This window comes from Hyaena hyaena, unplaced genomic scaffold (genome assembly GCF_003009895.1).
Source record: "Hyaena hyaena isolate Hyena2069 unplaced genomic scaffold, ASM300989v1 scaffold_632, whole genome shotgun sequence".
NCBI classification, from domain to species: Eukaryota; Metazoa; Chordata; class Mammalia; order Carnivora; family Hyaenidae; genus Hyaena; species Hyaena hyaena.
Window position 1 is genome coordinate 541,682 of NW_024081263.1, and position 20,137 is coordinate 561,818.

General features: G+C 50.3%; 1 protein-coding gene and 1 non-coding gene across 3 annotated transcripts; both read right to left on the reverse strand.

Moving 5' to 3' along the window:
- Positions 1-1,716: 1,716 nt before the first annotated feature.
- Positions 1,717-13,110, reverse strand: LGALS12 (galectin 12). Of its 2 annotated transcripts, XM_039257734.1 has the most exons (9): positions 13,042-13,110; positions 11,280-11,368; positions 10,979-11,192; positions 10,078-10,197; positions 9,054-9,092; positions 8,469-8,495; positions 7,825-7,913; positions 2,403-2,553; positions 1,717-1,863 (listed from the first exon to the last, which is right to left on the reverse strand). In XM_039257734.1, exons 1-9 carry the CDS (start codon positions 13,108-13,110, stop codon positions 1,717-1,719), a joined length of 945 nt encoding a protein of 314 aa, XP_039113665.1. The 2 variants fall into 2 exon arrangements, with proteins under 2 accessions (XP_039113665.1, XP_039113666.1); XM_039257735.1 differs by lacking the exon at positions 8,469-8,495.
- A 1,931-nt stretch (positions 13,111-15,041) lies between these two features.
- LOC120249230 lies at positions 15,042-15,151 on the reverse strand. Its single transcript, XR_005532809.1, has one exon. It is a non-coding gene; the product is annotated as a U6 spliceosomal RNA (small nuclear RNA).
- Positions 15,152-20,137: the final 4,986 nt, after the last annotated feature.

Here is a 20,137-nt window from a genome sequence, read left to right on the forward strand (position 1 = left end):
ACAACATCAAAGGCGAGAACAGTCACCACACTAGAGAATACATGGATGGTAAACCAGCATATAAAAAAACTGCTCACCATCTTCAGCCATTAGTGAAATGCCAGTTAAAACCACATGGAGACCCCTCCCCACTCCCACACCGGTGAGGGTGGCTGAAATAAAAAACACTAGGGGCACCTGGGTGGCTCGGTCGGTTGAGCATCAGACTTCGGCTCAGGTCACGATCGCATAGTTTGTGAGTTCGAGCCCCGTATCGGGCTCTGTGCTGACAGCTCAGAGCCTGGAGCCTGCTTCGGATTCTGTGTCTCCCTCTCTCTCTGCCCCTTCCCTGATCCCACTCTCTGTGTCTCTCTCTCTCTCAAAAATAAATAAACATTAAAAAAATAAAAAACAAAAACACTGACAATAACAATTGCGAGGATGCAGGACCACTAGAAGTCTCCCACCTTGCTGATGGGAATGCAAAATGGCACAGCCACTTTGAAACAATTCTGGAAAACTGCTGGGCAGTTTCTTATAAGGTCAAAAATGCATTTATCATATGATCCAGAAATTGCACTACCAGGTACCTACCCTAGAAAAGTTAAAGCTCATTTCATCAAAGATTTGTACGCAATGGTTTTTAGTAGCTCTACTCTTGATTGCCAAAACTCAGAAACCACCCAAATCTTCTTCGATGGGTCAGCAGATAAACGAATTGTGGTCCAACTGAACACTACGGAATAACAGAGAAACGGTCCCTGATGCAAACAGCTACTTAGATTGATCTCAGAACGATGATGCACAGTGAAAGGAACCAGATCCAATAGGTCAGATACTGTAGGATTCCATTTATATGGCATTTTTGGAAAGGGAAAACGTAGGAGTGGAAAGCAGATCCTTGGGTTGCTGGGGTTACGGGAAGGGGTGGAGGTGGTATGATTACAAAGCAGTGACAAGAGAGTGTTTTGGAGCGATGGGGTCTTTACGCGTCCTGATTGGGGCAGTCGTGAGTACACAAACCTACATACATGTTAAAACTCAGAGTTTTACCCATTCCCAAAAGTCAATCTTATTAATAAAAATAAAAATAATAATGGGACGCCTGGTGGCTCAGTTGGTTGAGCATCTGACTCTTGATTTCAGGTGAGGTCACGATCTCACGGTCTGTGAGTTCGAATTCCGCATGGGGCTCTGTGCTGACAGTGTGGAGCGTGCTTGGGATTCTCTCTCCCCCTCTCTCTCTGCCCTTCCCCGGCTCTCTCTCTTTCTCTCTCTAAATAAATAAATAAACATTAAAAAAAAAGAAGAAGAAAAAGTAAGGAAAACCACTAGAAGTATAAATGCAGTTATAACTTCCAAACCGCTATAACAGACACAAGGTGAGGAGGCTGATAAAGATTTCATCAGTCCAATAGCAAGCAAGCAAGCTGAAAATACAAGGGAAAATGGCACCAGAAGTGGAAGACGCAAAATCGGATGGTATAAAGAGACATACCAGGAACACCGCAGATATACCAAGGCCACAGCAGTGGCCCCGTGGCCCCGTGACCGAGTCCTTGCGGATGAGATGTGAGTGCACACAGGGTGTGCCGATCCCAGGCCGGGGCTTCTGAAAGCCCCTGTGAAAGGCACACAGTTTATCGAAGGGAGGAAAGCGGATCCGCGTGGAGGGGTGCCGGGAGGGGGCTGGCCCTTCTCTTCCCTGGCGGTGGGGGGGTCGCCCTGGCTCCCTCCTCAGTAATGAACACAGTAGAGCTGGACGCTGCCACTGACCCGGAGCTCCCGCAGCCGCTCCAGGACCCGATGGTGCACACTGGTGGCCCCCAGGCCCTGCCCATTGAGCGCTAGCTTCAGCCCTCCCTCCTCGCATAGGAGCAGCACCTGGAAAAGGACGGGAAGGCTCTGCAGGCTCCCAGACAGACAGACGGACCGTGCACGGCCTGCCCGATGCCCCACCCAGCAAGCCCTCCCTTCAGAGGTCACAAAGACGGGAACCAGAGGGCACCTGGGGGTGGGAAAGAACAGGACTGGGTGTCGCGCTTGGCACCAGATCATTGTGACCTTCCCCAAGGATCATCTCTGCCCTGGTCCTTGGTTTCACCATCTGTGCCGGTGGCGTTCCCCTGAGCAGTGGGCTCAACCCCAGCTGCACTTCAGAGTCATTAGAGGGTTTGTTTGTTTGTTTGTTTGTTTGTTTTTTAAATAACACCAATGCCAGGGGCAGCCCTGATTAACTGCATCTGTGTTTGGGGAGTGGAGGGTTGAGTGCCTCGGCACAGACGTTTTCTCTGCCAGGCTCTGGTCCCAGCCGCGCACCCTCCACCCGTGACCCCAGGACGCACCCCTGTCTCCCCCCACCCCTTCTGGGAAGGCAGCTTTCTGCCCCCCAGGAGGGACGAGGCCACTTGGCTCTGACTGACCTCGAAGAATCGCCGGGGGTAGAACACGAAGGGGGCTGAGATCAGCTTCTTGCACCCCCAGGGCGAGATCCAGGCCAGAGTTCTGTCTGCGAAGGAAGCCCTGAGCGTCACGGGAACGTGAGCCGCCTCGTCCCGCAGGCTCAGCGTGAAGCTGCAAGAAGGGGTGAGAGAAGGGGCCGCCTCTGAGCTGTGGCTGCCAGACCCTGAGGGGAGGGATGGAGGTGGGCGAGCAGCTGGAAGGTTCGGCAGCCCGGAGGGGGTGGGAACACTAGAGCGAGTCTCAAGCACAACACCACGCATTGGCCAAGGTCCACGGGGGAGCACGTGACCTTGTCTGAGCCTCATTTCCCCTTCCTCAAAATGGGGATAATTATATTCGTAGTCGCTAATGTTCACGAAGTGTTATAGGGCAGGTATTGTCTTGCAGGGGTTAGAGCCAGGCTACCTGGCTGCCACCCTGCTCTGTTACTTTCTAGTCCTGCGAGCTTGGGCAGGTCACTTATTGTCTCTGTGCCTCAGTCTCCTCATCTGTAAAGTGGGGAGAAGAGTATTATACGTGCCTCATGAGTTGTGAGAACTGAGTTAACATATGTCAAGTGTGAGAACAGCACTTAGTAAGCACACAAATCATACCTATTGTTTAAAAAATATTACTATGTAGGGGCGCCTGGGTGGCTCAGTCGGTTAAGCGTCCGACTTTCGCTTAGGTCACGATCTCGCGGTTCGTGGGTTCGAGCCCCGCGTCGGGCTCTGTGCTGACTGCCAGCTCAGAGCCTGGAGCCTGTTTCAGAGTCTGTATCTCCCTCTCTCTCTGACCCTCCCCTGCTCACACTGTCTCTCTCTCTCTCTTCTAGAAATAAATAAGAAAAAAAGAAAAAAAATATTACTATGTAATACAATAGATAGGAACAAAGGAGAGAATGGACGTGAAATCCGGCAAGGCACACTGGAGGTGTTTTACTGGCTACTGTTTGCTTTTCTGGAGTCCTCACAGAAATCCTGTGCCTTGTGGATCATCAGCCCGTATAACTGATGGGGACAAGAAGTTCCGGGACCGGCTCTGGGACTAGTAAGAGTTGTAGGGCTTTGGGCTGGGATGCGAACACCGCAGGACTCCAGATCTGAGGGTCTTCCTGCTCTCTGGCGTCCACCTCTCACAGGGCAGCCGGATTCTGTCTCAGGTCCTGGGAGCTTCCAAAATCACTTTTGAAGCAAAACCCCTGAAGCTACTGATGACTGACTCCTGGGCAGGAAGCGGTTGATAGTTGGGAGGCCAGGATGCACGTGGTGGGACAAAGAGTGGAAAAGGGATCCCATTGGATCTGGGCCAGGAAGCCACCCCATACATTTCCAGCTTTGGGCGGGAGCCAGCAAGGGCTCATCCCTGGGAAGAAGCTTGGAAGGCAGGGACCCCGCCTCCAGCCCCAAACCCTTTCCCCCTGTGCTTCCCCAGAAAAGTCTTTGTCTTCCCATTGGCCTAAGAATTCTTAGAGGCCTCAGTGTCCCCACCCTGGCTCCGCTCCATCCAGCACAGCCCCCGGCTGGGTAACAGACTCCCTGTGGACACCTAGTGAAGTTCTGTGGAAGCTCTTAGCAGCTGCAGCATCCCCACACCCTCAGGGCTTGGGGGGAGGGCTGGAGAGGAAAGGACAGATGTTTGACGCAGACGAATTCCGAGCCCTCTAACTCTTACTCCCTCTGTCCAACTCAAGCCACAGTTGCCTCCAGAAAACAACAGTAACAGCCGCATTTATCTCAGACTGGCTAGATGCCAGGTACTGTGCTACATCTTAATGTCAGTGACCCACGGCTGAAGTGGCCTGGAGAAACGTCCAGGCTGGTCCCTCGTGTTCTTTAACTTCAAAGTACTACGGTGGTCAGAAATTGAGCAACTTTGTATGAAAGATGGCTTCCAGCTTCTCTTTTAAAATAATCAGAAGATCCAGCATGAGTGGGTCTATGGAAATATTCTTTCCACTTTGCCTTCCCAGCCTGGCACTTCCCAGCCCGGGACTTCGCTATTCCTGTGACCTGTCAGGCCTTTGAGGGCATGTGAATTCTATGTCCTTGAGAAAAGCAGCCAAACTACTTGTTGTGTCACTAATAATAACCATTAGACTTTTCATTGGTTGCATTCCTGTACACCCATTATGAAGCAGCAGAAAGAGAAATCGAGGAATCGATCCCATTCACAATTACACTAAAAAACATAAGATACCTGGGAATACACCTAACCAAAGAGGTGGAAAATCTACACACTGAAAACTACAGAAAGCTTATGAAGGAAAGTGAAGATGACACAAAGAAATGGAAAAACATTCCACGCTCACGGACTGGAAGAACAAATATTGTTAAAATGTTGATACTCCCCAAAGCAATCTACATATTCAATGCAATCCCTATCAAAATAGCACGAGCAGTCATCACAGAGCTAGCACAAACAATCCTAAAATTTGTACGGAACCAGAAAAGACTCCCGAATCGCCAAAGCAATCCTAAAAATGAAAACCAAAGCTGGAGGCATCACAATTCCGGACTTCAAGCTGTGTTACAAAGCTGTAATAATCAAGACAGTATGGTACTGGCATAAAAACAGACACTTAGATCCATGGAACGGAATAGAGAACCCACAAACCCATGACCAATTAATCTTTGACAAAGCAGGAAAGAATATCTAATGGAATAAAGACAGTCTCTTCAGCAAATGGTGTTGGGAAAACTTGACAGCAACATACAGAAGAATGAACCTGGACCACTTTCTTACACCATACACAAAAATAAACTCAAAATAGATGAAAGACCTAAACATAAGACAGGAAGACATCAAAATCCTAGAGGACAAAACAGGCAATAACCTCTTTGACCTTGGCTGCAAAAACTTCTTACTTGATATGCCTCCAGAGGCAAGGGAAACAAAAGCAAAAATGAACTATTGGGACCTCATGAAAATAAAAAGCTTCTGCACAGTGAAGGAAACAATCAGCAAAACTAAAAGGTAACTGTCAGAATGGGAGAAGATATTTGCAAACGACATATCAGATAAAGGGTTAGTCTCCAAAATCCTTAAAGAACTTGTCAAACTCAACACCCAAATAAAACAAATAATCCAGTGAAGAAATGAGCAAAAAACATGACTAGACACTTTTCCAAAGAAGTCATTCAGATGGCTAACAGACACATGAAAAAAATGCTCAGCATCATTTATCACCAAGGAAATACAAATCAAAACTACTATGAGATACTACCTCACACCTGTCAGAATAGCTAACATTAACAACTCAGGCAACAACAGAGGTTGGCGAGGATGTGGAGAAAAGGGAACACTTTTGCACTGGTGGTGGGAATGCAAACTGGTGCGGCCACTCTGGAAAACAGTATGCAGGTTCCTCAAAAATTTAAAAATAGAACTACCCTATGACCCAGCAATTGCACTACAAGGTATTTATCCAGGGGATACAGGGGTGCTGTTTCAAAGGGGCACATGCACTCCAATATTTATAGCAGCGCTATCGACAATAGTGAAAATATGGAAAGAGCTCAAATGTCCATCAACTGATGAATGGGTGAAGAAGATGTGGTGTGTATATTCAACGGAATATTACTTGGCAATGAAAAAGAATGAAATCTTGCCATTTGCAACAACGTGGATGGAACTAGAGGTATTATGCTAAGTGAAAGAAGTCATCAGAGAAAGAGAAATATCATGATCTCACTTATATGTGGAATTTAAGATACAAAACGGATGACCATAAGGGAAGGGAAGCAAAAATAAGATAAAAACAGAGAGGGAGGCAAACCATAAAAGACTCCTAAATACAGAGAAGAAACTGAGGGTTGCTGGCAGGGAGTTGGGTGGGGGGAAGCCCTAAAGGGGTGAGGGGCTTGGGACACTGGTTGGGATGAGCCCTGCGTGTTATATGTAAATGATATGTAAGTGATGAATCACTAAATTCTACTCCTGAACAAATATATAGTTGGATTAAAAAAATAAAATAGATCATTAAATCTAAAAAAAATGTATAATAACCATTAGACTTTGAGCTAGGACCTAAAGCTGATGTCATGTCTCCATGTTGTGTTGGGGCGGGTGTTCCTTCTATCACTGAGGACTTTTTCATTTTTCCTTTGCAACTGAGATGATCTTTCTCCTTTACTTCTGATGGGAGAAACTCAGGACTCCAGCCACAGAGAGGTGTGGTGCCTTCCCCAAGACCACATAGTTTATGGGAGGCAAAACCAGGATTCCAACCCAACTGTGCCTGGCTTTGGAGGTTGGTGCCGTCCAGGGCTGGGCTGCAAGTCTGCCCCAGAGCTCACAGGTCTGATCAAGAGCATGCAGGGGCAACAGTGTAATGAGGTCAGTGTTTTCAATTTTTTAAAAATGTTTTATTTATTTCTGAGGGAGAGAGAGAGAGAGAGAGAGCATGAGCAGGGGAGGGTCAGAGAGAGAGGGAGACACAGAGGCTCCAGGCTCTGAGCTGTCAGCACAGAGCCCAACGCGGGGCTCCAACCCACGAACGGTGAGATCATGACCTGAGCCGAAGTCGGACGCTTAACCGACTGAGCCCACCCGGGAGCCCTGAGGTCAGTGTTTTCAAAATCAAAACCAAAACCGAAACAGAAAGGGAGAATACAGGGCACCCTTCTTCCTCTCCTGCCCCCTCCGTGGAGATAATTCTGCTACTGTCACATTTGTGGAGCCCTTACTACGTGCCTGGCACAATTCTAAGCATGTACCCACCCCTGAGGCTGGCAGTATCATTACCTCTTTTTACGGACAAGGATATTGAAGCCCAGAAAGGAAAAGAAGCTGCCTTGAAGGTGCACAGGGAGGAAGTGTCCTCAGCAGAAGTCAAACCCAGGCGACCTGGCCCGGAAAAGTCATGAAATCCAGTGCGATTCCAGCAAGAAGGAAAGGAGACCGGGCAGAAGGCAAGGAGGGGAGAGAGGAAGAAAGAGACTCTAGTCTGGCTCAGAGCCACTAGGGTTTGAGAGATGGAGCAGGAGCGCCCCCTGTAGGAGAGGTCAGGCAGCATCCGCTTAGTTCGTGTGTGGCTCCAAGCTCCCAATGCCTCCTCTCTGGGGCGGCTCAAACCACCGCACTGCCCCCCCCCCCCCCCCCCCCCCCCCCCGCGGTGTCACCCTGGCAGGTGGAGTTCGCTCTTTGGGTCTCAGCTTGAGCCTTGAAAGGATCTTTCCCGGAGCCCCAGTTGGGACCTGCGACGAGAGGCTGGTTGGCCTGACTAGATGTACAGGCAGGGAAGATACTCCCAGAACTGGGGCTGTCCGGGGCCCTGGAGGCAGCCTGAGCACTGGTGGCCCCAACCACAGAGCGACGCTGTTGGAGATGAAAGAAGTGATGCATGTAAAGCGCATGCATGGCTCAGGGATGCTTCTCCCTCCCTCCCACCTGGAGACTTACTCCTTTGGCTCTGGCAAGACCAGCCCCCGCAGAACGATGACCTGTCCCGGCCAGAGACCCTTGGGAAGGGCCCGCGAGCAGGGCACCTCCTGTAGGGGGACGGAGATAAGTGAGGAGGGACACACGGAGGGGCTTGGGGAGGGCTGCCGCCCCCCAGGGGCCATGGAGCGCTCGAGCAGGGAAGTCTGGCTTCAGGCCTGCAGCCGGGAGAAGACTCGGCTTTGCTCATTTATTAGACACCTGTTGCAGGCCTGGTCTCCTATGCACGACTCTCCCTGGCCTTTCAGGCCCCCCCCCCCCATCCCAGTCCTGAGCGCCAAGTATATTCCGGATCGCTGTACCCTGAATTGTAATGGCCGGTTCACTGGTCTGTCTCCCCACCAGCCTGCTGAGACTGGCTAGTCCCTCTGTCCTAGAGCCTGGCACCGGGCCAGGCACAGAAGAGTATCAAGTAATTGTCTTCAGAATAAATGGAGAAAAGGCAAGAAGCGGGAGCTTTAGCCCAAAGCTGCCAGACCCACCGGCAGCCCGCAAGCTTCTTCTATAAAGGAAGGGGAAACCTTGGTGCTGAGGGCATTTCCCACTGGGGGTGGGGGTGGGGGCAGGGTGCCCACCCAGGACGACCCAGGAGGGAGGTCACTCACCAGGCTGGGGCTCTTCAGCAGGAAGGGCTGTCAAGGGAAGAAAAGGGACATGGAGGCCATGTGGTATTAGCTCGGTGGAAGAGAGCTTCTTAATATTATTACCAAGGATTGGGGGTGTTTGGGGTTTCTCTCTCTCAAAGACAATGCAGGTGCATGATTGGAGCTCAGGACACCAGCTCTGGGATAATGGGGAAGTGCCGGAGAGAGGGCCTGTCATTCACTTATTGGCATGGCCTTGGGCCTCCCCTCCCCTCTGCCCTGCAGGCCAAGCCCAGCTTCCTCGGGGGGTTTCTGGGAACAGAAATCACCCCCTGAGAGGGATCTCCTGATGGCCATACTGGGGCTCCGCCCATTCTGGGCAGCCAGCCTACCCCACCCATCTTCCCAAGCCCAAGGGGCTCAGGCTGGGAGAGGAAAATCCCGGCTGGCCAGGGACGGAAGTGGGGCCAGCGGTATCCGTGGCAACTGTGCAGGAGGGAAGGGGCAGCTGGCTCTTGTCAACCAGGTCAGGCTGGGGGAGGAAGGAGCTCAGTGGCTCAGCTCACGGGGCTGGACAAGGGCCGACCGTGCTCCCCAGAGACTCACATATCCAACTGGATACTCGCTACTGCCCTCTGGAAATGGCTGTCGGGAAAGAAAAAGCAACACGCGGGATTCAGGACCACTGCAGGCTCTGAGGACCATCTGGGGGGCTCCCGCCTGCCCTGCCTGCGCCCGGGAGGGGGCCAGAGGCTGGCTTTGGTAGGTCCTCATTCTCCCCCTTGGCCTCATTAGCAGTTCTCAAACCTGGCATTTGAACATGTTGATTCCTAGGCCCCACCTCAGGCTTACTGAGTCAGAATGTCTGGTGGTGGGGCTTAGGAATCTGCATTTTTATTTTTATTATTATTTTTAATGTTTATTTTTGAGAGAGAAACAGAGCGTGGGCAGGGGAGGGGGCAGAGAGACAGAGACAGAATGTGAAGCAGGCTCTAGGCTCCGAGCTGTCTGCACAGAGCCCGACATGGGGCTCGAACTCACAAACCGTGAGATCATGACCTGAGCCGAAGTGGGACACTTAACCTACGGAACCACCTAGGTGCCCCTAGGAATCTGCATTTTCTTTCTTTTCCTTTTTTTAAAATTTTTAATGTTTTATTTATTTCTGAGAGAGAGAGGCAGTGTGAGCAGGGAAGGGTCAGAGAGAGAGGGAGACATAGAATCCAAAGACAGTCTCCAGGCTCCAAGCTAGCTCTCAGCACAGAACCCAACGCAGGGCTCGAACCCATGAATGGTGAGATCATGACCTGAGCCGAAGTCGGACGTTTAACCGACTGAGCCACTCAAGCACCCCGGAATATGCATTTTTAATAAGCACCTCGGGTGGAAATGGCATAGCGAGTTACTGTTTGGGCCCCTGGCTCCAAGCGTCCAAGCGATTCACTTCCTGGCCATGGCTCTTGGGTCCCCTTCTGTGGTCCCCTTCTCATTCCACACCTTGATGGCCCCCTTCCACCTTGGTTGTCACTGGTATGACAAGGCCTGTCTGGGGCGGCAGGAGGTCCTGAGCCTGTCTAGGCATCAGGGGAAGTGGCCACTCAGAACGTACGATGGCCCCAAGGGAACTCACGTTGATGTTCAGGAATCCAACGGCCTCCACCAAGATGTCACCGAATATCCCCAGGGTGTCCACACGGGACAGTGGGAGCCGGTAGCGGTAGTGGAGAAAGTGCTGCCCATTCACGCTCACCTGGAGGGACGGACAGATACGTATGTGCCAGGCAACGGTGGGCACTCTCATCTGGAACGTCCCTCATTGAACTTGACACCAACTTGATGGGCACGATTTACAGACGAGGTGCCCAAGGGTTTGGGGAGCTTATGTGACTTTCCCAAGGTTGCCCAGCTGGCAGACGGCAGGGCTGGCCTTGGGACCAAAGCACCTCTCACTGTCCCTCTGTGTCCCTCTGCCTGGCACACAGCACTTTCCCCACGCTGTCCCTCATTTGTCTCTCAGCAGATCTAGTGGCCTCAGAGCCCCATCTACACACAGATGAGGAAGTGGAGGTCCAGGAGGCCATGTGACCCCTACACCATAGGGCCCTCCCTCCACTCCCCTTTCCCCTGGAGAGGTCAAGGTCCTGGCGTCTTTCTGGCGGGAGCCCACATCTGCGGTGAAAGCCTTGAGGTGGAGTTCTCTCTCCCTGCCCCCTGCCCACTCCGCTCCCTCCCTGGTGGGGAGGATGTGACGACCCACCTCATCCACAGTGTGGTGAGGATTCGGGGTGGCCCTGCACATCGCAGGCGCTCTCGAGGTCCTCGCCATGACCGTGGCAGTAGGGCCCTCCCCAGGGCCACGCATGACAGGGCTTTCTTGCCGCCACGCGAGCCCAGTGCAGCTTGGAACTGAGCTTGGCGGCTGCTTGGCCCTCCCGGCAATGCCCCTCAACACAGTGACATGGGGCATCCAGGCAAAGGAAGGAGGAGTGTCTAGCAGGCTCTAGACACCGAGGCCCGTCCCTTCCACCCACCTTCATTTCCTCATTTCCGAAGAGAAAGAGGAGGAAGAAGCTGGCTCCTCTCTGCAGGTCCACGTGGGGCCACCGGGCCTCGGTCTGCCAGCGTTCGAGGTACAGGGTGTTACAGATGACATGGGGCTTGGCGGTGTGCAAGCGGGGGTTGAAGTGGATGGCGATGTCTGGCCGGGGGTACAGGCTGCAGCCGCACTGGAAGTCTACCTGGAACCTGGTGGGCATCCCTGGTCAGAGACCCCCCCAAGACACCCCAAAGGCAGAGAGGGGCCCCCAGCTCCCCACTGGAGCACCCCCTTACCTGCGTGCATTGAGAGGGACCACTCCCTGGAGCATGACCATCTTGCCTGCCCGCAGGCCACCGAAAATTGTCGTGACATACGGAACAATCTGAACGAGGGGAGAAACCTCTCCATACGGGGCTGGAGAAAGGGCTTTACGAGGACCAGGTGGGTGGGAAGAGAAGGAGAACACGAGAACTTGACTCCCCTGCCCCCAACAGAAACTGCCCTTATGGGGAAAAGGAATCTTCTCTGAAATGTCTGTTCTCTTCCACCTTCTCCCCTTTCCTGGACCTTCACATGTCAAAGCCGTGTTGCCCTGGAGAGGCCAAGTTCAGTTCCATCGCCCCCTTGGAGCGCCAGCCTTGACCTCTCTTCAGCTCCTTGGGCACAATAGTATCCTCAGTGAGACCTGTTGTCCACTGGATGCCACCTCGGCCTCTAGGACCCTGGTATGAAGGTTTTCCGAGGACTGTTTATTGGCCCAGAGCCCAGAAAATGGGGGCGGTAGGGGGGTAGTTGGGTGGCCAGAAGGATGGACAAGTTGGAATCTTGATATAGACGCCTGGAGAGATACCCAATGGTGGCCCAGCCTACGGCCCCAGGCTTCGCTTTCCCCAATGAGAAGCTGTGCGCAATTCCTAAAACACGCACGGGGCTGCTTCCTCTGCTCTCCCTCCAGGCTGGGAAATCCAACTTGACCTTCAAGGTTCTCTGACACCTTCTCCAAGCACTGTCCACTATGGCGCCTGAGTTTTCCCTTCCCTCCCCTGTTGTTCCCAGAATGCTTCACTCGCATGGCTGCTTGGCAGTTGGCTGGCTTAAAAGGGAGACCAGGGGCCTGGCTGGTTCTGCTGGGTGGCCCAGGCCACTCAGAGCTGAAGCCCTATCTTTCCCTTCTGTGCTCAGCGCCCAGCCTGGCACAGCGTGGGCTCTGAACGGCTGTTTGCAGAATGAATGTGAACATGTAGCAGGTACGGGCTGGCATACATGTGTTCTCCAGCTCCCAGTGGCCTTTAGAAGCCAGAACCATCTAGAAGGAGCTGAGCCCCAACAGTGCTGCCCTCCAGGCAGGAGCTGGCAGCTTGCAAAGTGAGGAGTGGTAGTGATCTGGGCAGCTGTTGCACCCCATTACTCAGGCACCTGGGGAGACGCTGGAGCCCCACAGGCTCCAGAGGGCCCACAGCTGAGCTGGCCTCAGCACCCCAGTCCCCGCTCCCCCCTCCCCACTTCCCAGGCTCCAGGCCTGGCCTATAATTAGGTAGCTGGTGTAGCTCTCCTGGGGGGAGAGGGCCAAGTAAAGAGAAAGTGATCATTAGTGCTCATTGATGGGAGGGCGGAGAGTGCTGGGTGTTCAGCCTTCCGTAAAGCAAGGCTAGACTTCAGAAAATCTGCATGGGGGCCCCTGGGTGGCTCAGCTGGTTAAGGGCCCGACTCTTGGTTTCCACTTGGGTCACTTGGGTAGTTGGTTACTACCCCGTAGCCCAGAGCCTCCTAGCCACCCCTCACGCAGCAGGAGTACAGCACTGACTCCGGACAGGCTCTACTGCTTTTAAAATGTAGGGACCCTGTGAGCCCAACCATCGTTCCCACCTGAGTGGGAATGAGCTGGTCAGGAGGGCCTTTGCTAAGCTCAGGAGAGCCTTCCAGAGTCCCTGGGCAGGTGCAGGGCGAGCAGGGCCCAAGACTGAAGGCCTGTCCATTCACTGCCAGGAGTCTGGGCCCCGCTGGGGTAGGGGGAGCCCTAACACCTGGAGATTCCAGACCCCAGCGGCAGCTCACCGGGTGGAAGACAGGCGGCTGTAGGATGAAGGTGTCAGGAAGTGGGTCCAGTTTTTCTCCTGGTGACATGGGGGTGGAGCGCCTCCAGCTCGACCTGCTGATCCAGATCCCAGGAGCCCTGCCCCCACTCACTTGCCTTCCCCAGCCGGGATCGCAGGTGCCAGGATCGCTCTCCCAGCTGTTAGTGTCACCTGCGCCCAGCAGGGCCCCAGTGCCTCCTGCAGCAGGCCTGGGGGGCAGGTCTGGGCAGCGGTCCACCCCCGGTCCACACCCCAGTTCCCGTCCCGCCGGCTGGATTGGGGCCGGCGCAGAGATCCGAGTCCAGGAGCAGGAAGCTTAAACTCACTAAGCAGCCAGCTAAGCAGCCCCTGCCCCCACCACGTACACCGGGGTCTGAAGCACTGAGCTGTTGCAGAGGGAGGGCAGAAGCAGGCTCTTCTAGGGCCTCGGAGGGTTTGTGGTTTCTGGGGCTCTCATCTGAGCTCTCCCCAGTCAAAGGCAGGGGTGATGGTGCACGTGGGCGGGTCCCAGGAGAAGCCCCGCCCCAGCTTCTTGGCCTCCCTCCGGTGGCTTCCCATTCCCTACTCCGTTCCTGCTATGAGGTTTTTATCTCTTCCCTTCGTTCCCCTGTCCCTTCCTCCACTTTTCTCCCTTTTGCAAGATTTACAGTCCCTTGAGGCTCCTCCATTGCAGCTTCAGCTAAAAATGCCAAGGCGCAGCTGCGTTCACGGGAAAGGAGGGGGGGGATGGGGAGAAAGGGGCAGGAAGACAGGAGCGCCCCCTGAAGCTCAGAAAAGGCAGCTGCTTAACCGACTGAGCCACCCAGGCGCCCCTCTCAGGACCAGTTTTGAACCATCCCTGAACAGAAGCGGGGGATAATGAGCAGAAATCCTGGAGGAAGAATCCATAGAACCCGACAGCTGGCTAGAGAAGGAAGATGAGGAAAAGGAGCCAGAAAACAAAACAAAAGACTCCAGCATCTTGAACCAAAGGATTGGGGAGAGCCTGATGCACTGATGGAAAAAGAGGGAAGCTGTGGATACCACCTGGATGGGTGTGAGCCGGCAAACTCTGGGGGAGACCATTTTGGAGGATGTGGGGGTGCAAGGATTGGCCTGGATAGAGCCTGGGCAGGGGATGTTCAATCAGCATTTGTTGAAGGCACGAAGGTGCTATTGTCTGGACGCATGTTAATATACTCTGGAGAAAACCGTTGCAATTTATTCTGATGCTCTTTTGCCCTGTGAGTGAGTTTTCGTGGTTGCAGCCATTTCACATGACTAAGTGCCGTGGCCATCAAAGGGAGAGGCAATCACTCTTGCTCTCAGGGGGCTTCCAGTCTAATTGGAGAGATGACATACCCTTGGAGGGGAAGGAAAGTCAATAGGACAGAGCCAACTGCTTTTTATCTATCATTTTCCCCCAGAGAGACCGAACCATCTGGACAGAAATACTGTAAAACGGGGGAAAGAGCAAGCCTCACCGTCACCTCCATAGGCTAATACGACACTTCTCATTGCTTTGATGTATATCCTATGACCCTTCTTCCCTCCCCCATGGAACAGAAGTTTATTGCAGAATCTCAACCAAAAACTTGACATAGCTTGATTTTTATTCCCAACCACGGCTCTTGACCATGTATGTTGACTCTTTCTTTCCTGCGGAGTTGCAGACCCCATAATATCCCAGACAGTTCCTGTCACCTTCCAATTACTTTTGGCTACTGAAACTCAACACAGTTTAGCCCTGGTCATCCATGGTTGGTGACATCCCAGAAAGATACAGAAGCAGACATAGGTACTTCCCGATGGAAGAACGCATTGACGCTAATGGAATCCTCTCGAAGAAAAAGTCACCTAATTTGAATTTGATGGAGTCTCTATATTTAGTTACCAGTATCTAGGAATAGAGGGCACAAATGATTGTATTGAGCAACAGCAGCAAAAATTCAGACTGTCGGAGCCTTTACAAGACAACTCTGGTTCTCTCTTTTCTTCCTTCTAAATATGGAACGCTTCCTGAATGTGCGTGTCATCCTCGGGCAAAGGCCGTGCAAGGCCTCATCTCAGTATTGTTCCAACTTTAGCAGGTACACCGCCCACACCAGCGACCCTGTTTCTTCAATGAAAAAGTTTTGAGGAAGAAAAGAGGTGGAGAAGAAGCCTGTAAGATTGGAGGTTGGCAAATGTTTTCTGTAAAGAGCCAGTGAGTAAAAATATTTAAGCTTTGAAGGCCATAAAGTCTCAGATGCCACGGCAACTTCACATCCCTGACCTTGTAGTGCTGAAGTTGCCAAACACAATCTGAAAATAAGGGGCTTTAAAAGGTTGAATAAAGGGGGTTTAAAGGTTATGTTTCAATCAAACATAGATGCTGAAAGTTGGATTGCATATAGTTTTCACATGACACAAATACTCTTATTTTCTAAATGATTTAATAGGGGTGCCTGGGTGGCCCAGTCGGTTAAGTGTCTGACTCTTGATTTCAGCTCAGGTCATGATCTCGTGGTTCATGGGATTGAGCCCCACATCGGGCTCTGTGCTGACAGTGCAGAGCCTGCTTGGGATTCTCTCTCCTCCTGCCCCTCTTTCAAGATAAATAAATAAACTTAAAAATTTCTATAAATGATTCTTTTGTGTTTTTAAATTTTTTTAATGTTTATTAATTTTCGAGAGACAGAGTACAAGTTGACAAGGGACAGAGAGAGAGAGAGAGAGGGAGACATAGAATCCAAAGGAGGCTCCAGGCTCCGAGCTGTCAGCACAGAGCCTGATTTGGGGGTTGAACCCATGAACCATGAGATCATGACCTGAGCGAAAGTCGAACGTAAAACTACCAGAGCCACCCAGACATTCCTATAAATGATTTAACAGTGTATAACGCCAGTCATAGCTCTCAGGCCATACAAAAACAGCCAATGGGTGAGTGGTAGCTAGTGGGTAGTTGATGATTCCTACTTTAACAAAAAGAAATTAAGAAGCACATCAACTGATTATAATTATGGGTTCATTTGGATTTTGTTTCACACAAAAACCACTTCAAAACCATATAAGCAACATCAGGACGATGTAGACTTTGATTGGCTCTTTGATGATATTACGGAACTGCTAAAATGCATTTAAATGTGCTAACGGTATTGTGGTGATCTTCATTTTTAAAAGATTCCTTATCTTTTAGAGATATGTACAGAAATATTTACAGATGAAATGATAGGGCATCTGGCATTTGCTCCAAAATAATCTGGTTGTTGAGAGGAAATGGGTGGAAGGTATTGATGAAGCAAGACTTGCCATGCACTGCACACTAGAGCAGCTGGGTGAAAGGTAAATGGGAATCCATTATTCTGTTTCCTCTACTTTTATTTTTGTGTGAACATTTCCATAATGTTTGAGCACGCATGTTAAAATTTCAAGGGCAATAATAAAAGAGTAGAGGGTAAACTTCCAAATAAGGAGAGGGAAACATGTAATAAACCTAAGATCAAATCTTTATGAAGAATAATATAAAGTTTATTTATTTATTTTGAGGGAGATAGAGAGGAAGACTCCCAAGTAGGCTCCACGCTCCACGCTGACTGCGCAGAGCTTGATGCGAGGCTCAAACTTATGAACCGTGAGATCATGACCTGAGCAGGAATCAAGAGTTGCATGCTTACCCGACAGCCATCCAGGTGTCCCCGCCCCTACAAAAACAATATAAAACTTCACTGAAAGAGGTTAAAGGAGACTTAACAAATAGATGATATGTAATCGATTGGAAGACTCCATTTTGTAAAGATGTCAAAAATTGCCAAGCTGGTTTTATTGACACAGTGTAATTTCAATCAAGTTGTCAAGAGTATTTTGAGCAATTTAACAAGCTAATATTTATGGAAGGAGAAAAGCCCAAGAATGGTCAAAAAGCTCCTGTGGAAAATAAGAAGGGGGTCTGAAACCTCAAGATTTAAAGATATAATGATTAAAATCCCTTGATAGTAGCACAAAGACAGGCACATTTACCAGTGGTGTAGAAAAGAACCAGTAATATTCTTGCTCATTCACCAAAGCCTGAGGCATGATAGACGTGGTCTTGCTCATTACTGGGGGAAGAAGAAACTATCAATAAGTTAGGCTGAGATAAATCATATGGGAATTAACCATAGGGTGGAAATCAGTTCTGGTTAGAGTAAATGAAAAAGGCAAATTTTTGAAACTTTCACAAGAAAATATAGAATAGTTTTCAGACTTAGGGGCAAGGAAGGACTTCCTGGAAAGACATGGAACACCAGGGGCGCCTGGGTGGCTCAGTCGGTTAAGCGTCTGACTTTGGCTCAGGTCACGATCCCACGGTTCGTGGGTTCAAGCCCTGCATGACGTAGGGCTCTGTGCTGACAGCCAGCTCAGAGCCTGGAGCCTGTTTCAGATTCTGTATCTCCCTCTCTCTCTGACCCTCCCCTGCTCATGCTCTCTCTCTCTCTCTCTCTCTCTCTCAGAAATAAATTTTTAAAAAATTAATTTAAAAATTAAAAAAAAAAAGACATTGAACGCTAACCCCAAAGAAAGGACTGATAAGGTCTGCTTCATTAAAGTTAATAATTTCTCCTTATCAGGAGACTTCTGGAAAGAAAGTGGAAAGATAAGCCATCAACTGGAAGAAAATATGAAAAAAAAACCCAAATACAACTGACAAAGATGACTGTCAAGAACATATAAACAGCTTCTATATATTAATAAGCAGACAACTTCAAAGAAAACTGGGCAAAAGACACAAACAGGCACTTTGTAAAAGAGGCAATCTAAATGGCTATGCATATATGTAAAGGTTTCAATCTTAGTGATCAGTGAAATGTAAATTAAGACTTCCAGTAAAAAAAAAAAAAGTTTTTTATAGGACTAGAATCAAGCATCTCTTTAAGTTAATTTTTAAATATATATATATATATTTTTTTTTTTTTTTGAGAGAGAGAGAAAGAGAGCAAGCAGAGGAGAGGCAGAGAGAGGGGAACAGAGGATCTGAAGCAGGCTCTGTGCTGACAGCAGAGATCCTGACACGGGGCTCAAACTCACGAGCCATGAGATCATGACCTGAGCTGAAGTCAGATGCTTAACCGACTGAGCCACTCAGGCACCCCCCGCCAAAACACATCTTCTACTAAAACTCCTTAGTAAAAGACTATTTGACATCCACTCACCTGGAAAAGGTAACTAACTAAGAATTGGTGAAGATGTAAACCCACAAGAATTCTTACACACGCTCGTAGAAGTGAAATTGGTGCCTTCAGTGGGGAACACGTTTTAGTATTCTGTTGTAAGGTTAACTATGTGCATACCTTCCTGGGTGCTAAATTCTGTAGACTGTCTCACATGCGCACACCAGGACACGATTTGGGCTATTTTTAATAGTTTCGAATTCCAAATTAGGAAAAAAACACCAAGTGGCTTTGTCACAGGATTGATAAAGGGTGGTGTATTCACAGAACGGAATATTTTTTTTGAAGCGAATATGAATTAGAGATCTGCACGGTAGTATGTATGTATTGCAGAAACAGCTTTGAAAGAAGCCAGTTGTAGAAGATAACGCACAGCTTACCATTTTAAAAAAATATTTTTTATTTATTTCTGAGAGAGAGAGAGAGAGACAGCGTGAGCAGGGGAGGATCAGAGAGAGAGGGAGATACAGAATCTGAAGCAGGTTCTAGGCTCTGAGCTAGCTGTCAGCACAAAGCCGGACACGGGGCTTGAACCAACGAACTGTGAGATCATGACCTCAGCCGAAGTTGGACGCTTAACCAACTGAGCCACCCGGGCACCCCCAGCTTACCATTTTTTAAATGTTTATTTGTTTTTAAGGTAGAGGGACAGAACATGAGCAGGGAAGAGGCAGAGAGAGAGGGAGACACAGAATCCAAAGCAAGCTCCAGGCTTGGAGCTGTCAGCACAGAACCTGAAGCAGGGCTTGAACTCACCAGGCCGTGAGATCATGACCCCAGCCGAAGTCGGACACCCAACCCACCGAGCCACTGAGGCGCCCCCAGCTTACCATTTTTATAAAGCTGCAAGTATATGCCAAATCAAGCAGTGTATTAGGGATACAAAGAAGGGATTTTAAAAAGCTATTTTTAAAGGTTTGTTTTGTTTATTTTTAAAAGTTTATTTATTGAGGGGTGGATAGGGAGGGTCAGAGAGAGGGAGAGAGAGAATTCCAAGCAGGTTAGGCATAATCAGTCCCCAAGTAGGGCTCAATCTCACCAACCCAGAGATCATGACCTGAGCCAAAATCAAGAGTCCGGGGCTTAATCAACTGAGCCACCTAGGTGCCCCTAAACAGCTATATTTAAAAGCAAGGGTATAGAGGCACCTGGGTGGCTCAGTCGGATAGGCGTGCGACTTGGGCTCAGGTCATGATCTCATGGGTCCTGAGTTCGAGCCCCGCATTGGGCTCTGTGCTGACAGCTCAGAGCCTGGAGCCTGCTTTGGATTCTGTGTCTCCCTCTCTCTGCCCCTCCCCTGCTCGAGCTCTGTCTCTCTCTCAAAAATAAATAAACATTAAAAAAACTTTTAAACAAAGGGCATGATAGACACAAGTCAGCAGAGTTTACCTCTGGCGGAGGGAGGCGTGGAGCTGGGATAAGGGAGGAACACACAGGAAGCAGCCTCTGTGCGTTAGGTATATTCCCTTCTTAAGCAGACTTGTGTTTCCACGGGGAGTCATTTTATTGTCATGTTTCACAATTACATGCACTCCATACGTTTTGTACATATTACATGTAATTAATTACAAGGTATATAATTTAAGTTATGTAATTTAAATAAAAACTTTGGATCCCTCAATTTTAACCCCTGAGTGTGCCTCCCCCAGGCCCTCCTCAATGCATGTGTCGCTCCTTAATCTCTGGCTTCTCCAGCGACGTCGGATGGCACCACCGGCCTCCGCGCCTACTGTCCTGCGTGGCCTTCCACCCCATGAAGGACCTCCGCCGCCGCCCTTCTCAGGCCTCCAAGCGCCCCCGCTGGCGCCCTCTCTGTTCCCCTGGCGGTGCGCACGGCGCCCCGCGCGCCCCCGCCGTTTGCTGCGCGCCCCGCGTTCCGGGCTCGGCGCCCCTGCGTCCCCGCTGCGC